Consider the following 4,352-nt stretch of genomic DNA (forward strand, 5'->3'; position numbering starts at 1 on the left):
AACAATCTGACTTATCAAGACTTATCCCTGGTGAAAGAAGGAAGTGCCTTCCTACCTGGGAGAAGGTGGTTTCATTTTAGGGGTCCAGGGTTTGTTTCCCATTTTAAAAGAAAATGTCATGATTCAGTGAGTAAGAAGATACTCTGACTTAGCTTTCCAAACCAAGTTATTAGTACTCAATATAATTTTCTACACCCCGTCTTGATGCAACATTTTGCTTGCATTAATCACTACAGTAAAAAAAAAAACCATATTTAAGGGCAATTTTAATTCATTTTGAGAAAATATCTTCCACCTTTAGGAATAAGACTATTTCATTTCTTTGACAACTCAAAAATTTCGGCTACAAAAACCCAATTTATAAGACAAGTGTGACTGACGATGTCTTTGCTCTGGGTGCTGTTGTTTATTGATAATATCAAGTGTTGCTGTATTGATAGGAGTACAATTTAGTGCATTGACAAAGCTGTAGAACAAGTGATCGCCTTTGCAGTCCTGGGTAAGAGTCCACAGTGAGTACCTGGTATGGGCCTCACTGACTTGCCAAGAGATCCGATTTGTGTTGACCCAAGGTCACGTTTCAGCTGTGTTCTGATTTCCCTCTGGCGTGATGAACTGTACCTTTGGCACGATCAGAGAAGAGTTGTTCCTCCTTATGGAGTTGTTCCTTCTCATGGAGTTGTTCCTTCTCATGGAATTGCGCTTTCTCAGGGAGTTCTGATGGGACAGCTCACTCTTCTGAAGTGTTTGAATAAGAATCGAAGGCTTCTCATCTAGCTCTCTAGCACTACACCTGGGAGCAGCCACTTTGACTGTATTGCCAAACTTGGAGTAGTCCACAGAGTATACACCTTCCTCTTCTGTCACAATCGATACAAAGCGGTGACCCCACTGGATCTCTTCAGCAATGTAAGAGGTCCGAGCTTGAGTGGTGATGCCTGTAGTTTCAACTACTCCTTCTAAGATAACTATGACTTCTAAGTCTTGGGTGGCCAAGTCAGTGGCTGAGATCTCATACAAGGGGCTGCGCTTATCAATTACGTGGCAGATGATCAAAGGGGCCACCAGGAAAATATTGTTACTTTCTATGGGGTTGTCGACAGGGATATCAAGTTGGTGAATAGGCACTACCTCCCCTTCAGGGGTGGTTGTTTTCTTGACAACCTGGATTCGTACAGAGGCACTAATGATCATGCTTTTCCTTAAGTCACCTACCCGGAACATGAAACACAGTCGGCCATTTCGTACTGCAATTACTGCATGCCGGCTGAAAATCAAGGTCTCTGCCCGTCTGTGAGCCTGAGCTGTCTTCATGAAGATACAACCCAGCATGATTGCATTGATAATTAACCCCACAATGTTCTGAAGAATCAAAACTGTGATAGCCAAAGGGCACTCCTCTGTCATCATTCTCCCACCAAATCCAATTGTCACTTGAACCTCAATGGAGAAGAGGAAAGCAGAGGTGAAAGACCTGTAAGAAATTATATACCAGACTAATGTTATTAAGACAGATTTTGAATAGTACAATAAATACTCAAGGACCTTTAAAAATGTGAATAAAATTAACTTGCCAAAGGCTCATTATATCTGAAGGAAAGAATGAAATAAATGTCTCACTTTCTAGAGGCACACTATTTTCTAGACCTCTAGCTTACTGCAATTATTTCTAGTCCATTCGGGGGACTCTTCTTTTTATGAAATCATGAATACACTACCTCCTTACTGTTAACATCAGACCCAACAAAAAACATGCTTAGTTTATGAGAAGCAAAAGCAGCCCAAGACAGTTATACCCTCAAACTCAGAAGTCATTTCTAAAAATCCTAGTGCACAGGACACAGATTATACCAAAATACTCTTTGAAAACTGAACTTTAGTACTTATACTATTTAAGTACATAAATTGAGTAGTTTTAAGCTATTGATTTTCTAAACCACTTGATAAATTACGAACTTTAAAATAATAGACATTAACAAATATTTATAGCATATACTGGGCACTTTAGGAGACCCAGGGAATGCAAATATACATGACACACTATCCATGCAAATTTATGTAACAAAAATATATGTTTTATCATGACTTACCACCCTGAAAAATAGAGTACTTTCACATAAATTATTTCATTTTATTCCCAAAGTGATCTAGTGAGCTAGACAAGATTATAGATAAGGAAGCCAGATAGAGAAAAGCTAGATGACTTCCCCAAAGTCATCATTTCTAGGGCAGTGATCTTTCTGCTCAGCCACACCAGATGTTTGTGGCTTTGTTTACTCATTACTATATCCATATTCAAGAAGCAGCCCCCATTATCAATAATATAATGTTTCGAGTTTTTTATGTTGATGTCATATAATTGTAATAATGATAGTCTTTATTCTTATTCTTATTATTCACATTTGTAGAGCACCTCAAGGTTCTCAAAATGTTTTCCTCACAAATGTGAACAGGAACTAGTTTGAGTATTGTTATCCCTATTTTCAGATGAGGAACTGAAGTTTGGAGAGCCCAGGTGACTTACCTGCAATCACACAACCAGCAGGGATTACATAGCTATGGAACATCTGGGGAGGAATTCAAGCCCAAGGCTACTGCTTCTACTTGCCACCATGCTATGGTGCTTCTATGAAAAAGAAGCCTCAAGGAGGCAGTCACTCAAAACAGTGCCTCACAAAGAACCCAGCTGGTAATCATCTGCATGCTCTGAAGATGATCAAGTGGCAACTAGCCCAATTATCAAGGAGAGGGGCATGGCCAAACTGTCTCCCTTTTGTACTGCTTGTAGCTGTTTCATGTACTACCTATACAAAACATCAAGAGGTGGAATGCAGGCTCTGGGAGAGCAGAGACCATCTCATTCCCATGTTTGTAGCCCAAGCACCTCGCACAGTGTGTGGCAAGTGGAAGGCACTTGTTGACTTAATGTATCCTATTGTCCAAACAATGACAGGAGAGTATTCTCCAAAAAGTGGTAGCAAAGAATCCATTTTTGCTTTCAAATACTGAAGTAACTAAAGCAGCAACATAGCAAACTCAACTAAGACCAGTTTTGATTACATTCATGGGGAGAATGTTTGTATAAAAACAGTAGCTTTAATTATACAGCAGCTACTGTGTGAACCATGCTAAGCTCCTTACAGATCCTGACAACAACAGTAAAATAATAGCTAGCATTTATATAGTACTTTACTATCCACCAGGCACTGTTAAGTGTTTTACAATTATCTCATTTGATCCTCACAACAACTCTGGGAGATAGGTGTTATTATTGTCCTCATTTCACAGATGAAGAAACCAAGGCAAGCAGAGGTTAAGTGACTTGCCCAGGGTCACACAGCCAGCTAATTGTATAAGGCCATTATTGACTTCTCAACCTGGAATTATGGACTTAAGTATATTGTGTGACTGTTGTACCTTATGGACAGCTATGACACATGATAACTCAATGTTGACTGGATTCTACTACTCCTTGTGCTTTTTGATGTTGAGCTCAGCTGTATAAGTAGTAGAAACCAGGAACAAATGACAGAACATTTTCAAATGGAATTATAATTTCTTGCATTTCACAAAAGTGACAATGCTTATTTTTAAAGTCTAGGGATAAAATGCTATTTGAAAGTACTCTTGAGTATCCACCAAACAATCAAATTTTGCTTTCCAATTTTTATAAAGGCAGCAGGACTCATGGTTTATAACAATAAAGCATAAAATATCATGGTCACTAATATTTGTGTTAAAAATAACTATATTTTTTCCTGTATCCTGAGTTAGGAGAGAATACTATTAAGAAACAGAATTTTAAAATTACATTAAAAACATTTTATAGAATTTAAGGGATTTTGCAAAGATTAAAAGCACAATGGTTACTTTGGCAAGTCCAATTCTTCAATGAGCACGTGAATCATTTTCCTACACCTCACTTGGCACTCATTCATTCAGAGTTTTGAAAGCAAAATAATACAATGAAGACAGAAATTATGTTTATTTATCCAGTGCATTAAAAAACAGTTCAATATGTTTTCTTTTTCAAAAAATCCTTAACTAACATATCCTGATGGCCTTTTCTCTATCCTAATCCTTCTTGATCTCTCTCCTACATTCCATACTGTTGACCAGCCTCTCCTCCTGGTTCCCCTATTGTCTGATCACTCCTTGATTTTCTTTGTTGGATCATCATTCATATCATACCCTCTAACTGTGACTGTTCCCCAAGGCTATATCCTGCTATACATTAGCCCTTCTGGTGACTTCCTCAGCTGTCATCAGTTTAATTATCATTTCTGTAGAAACATTGTGTGTGTGTGTGTGTGTGTGTGTGTGTGTGTGTGTGTGTGTGTGTGTGTGTGTGT

The 4,352-nt window shown here is 38.3% G+C and overlaps 1 protein-coding gene across 2 annotated transcripts in view; it reads right to left on the minus strand.

The window, feature by feature from the left end:
- Window positions 1-250: 250 nt before the first annotated feature.
- Window positions 251-4,352, minus strand: part of LOC138176097 (ATP-sensitive inward rectifier potassium channel 8) — a 9,177-nt gene continuing 5,075 nt past the window's right edge. For both annotated transcript variants that reach the window (XM_069106821.1, XM_069106822.1), the window contains exon 4: window positions 251-1,474. In XM_069106821.1, coding sequence (XP_068962922.1) covers window positions 574-1,474 — 901 coding nt within the window. In that variant the 3' untranslated portion in view covers window positions 251-573. The remainder of the gene's footprint in view (window positions 1,475-4,352) is intronic.

Source organism: Petaurus breviceps, unplaced genomic scaffold, assembly GCF_028583685.1.
Source record: "Petaurus breviceps papuanus isolate PSGF00001 unplaced genomic scaffold, PetGlider_PUasm1.0 81, whole genome shotgun sequence".
Taxonomy (NCBI): Eukaryota; Metazoa; Chordata; class Mammalia; order Diprotodontia; family Petauridae; genus Petaurus; species Petaurus breviceps.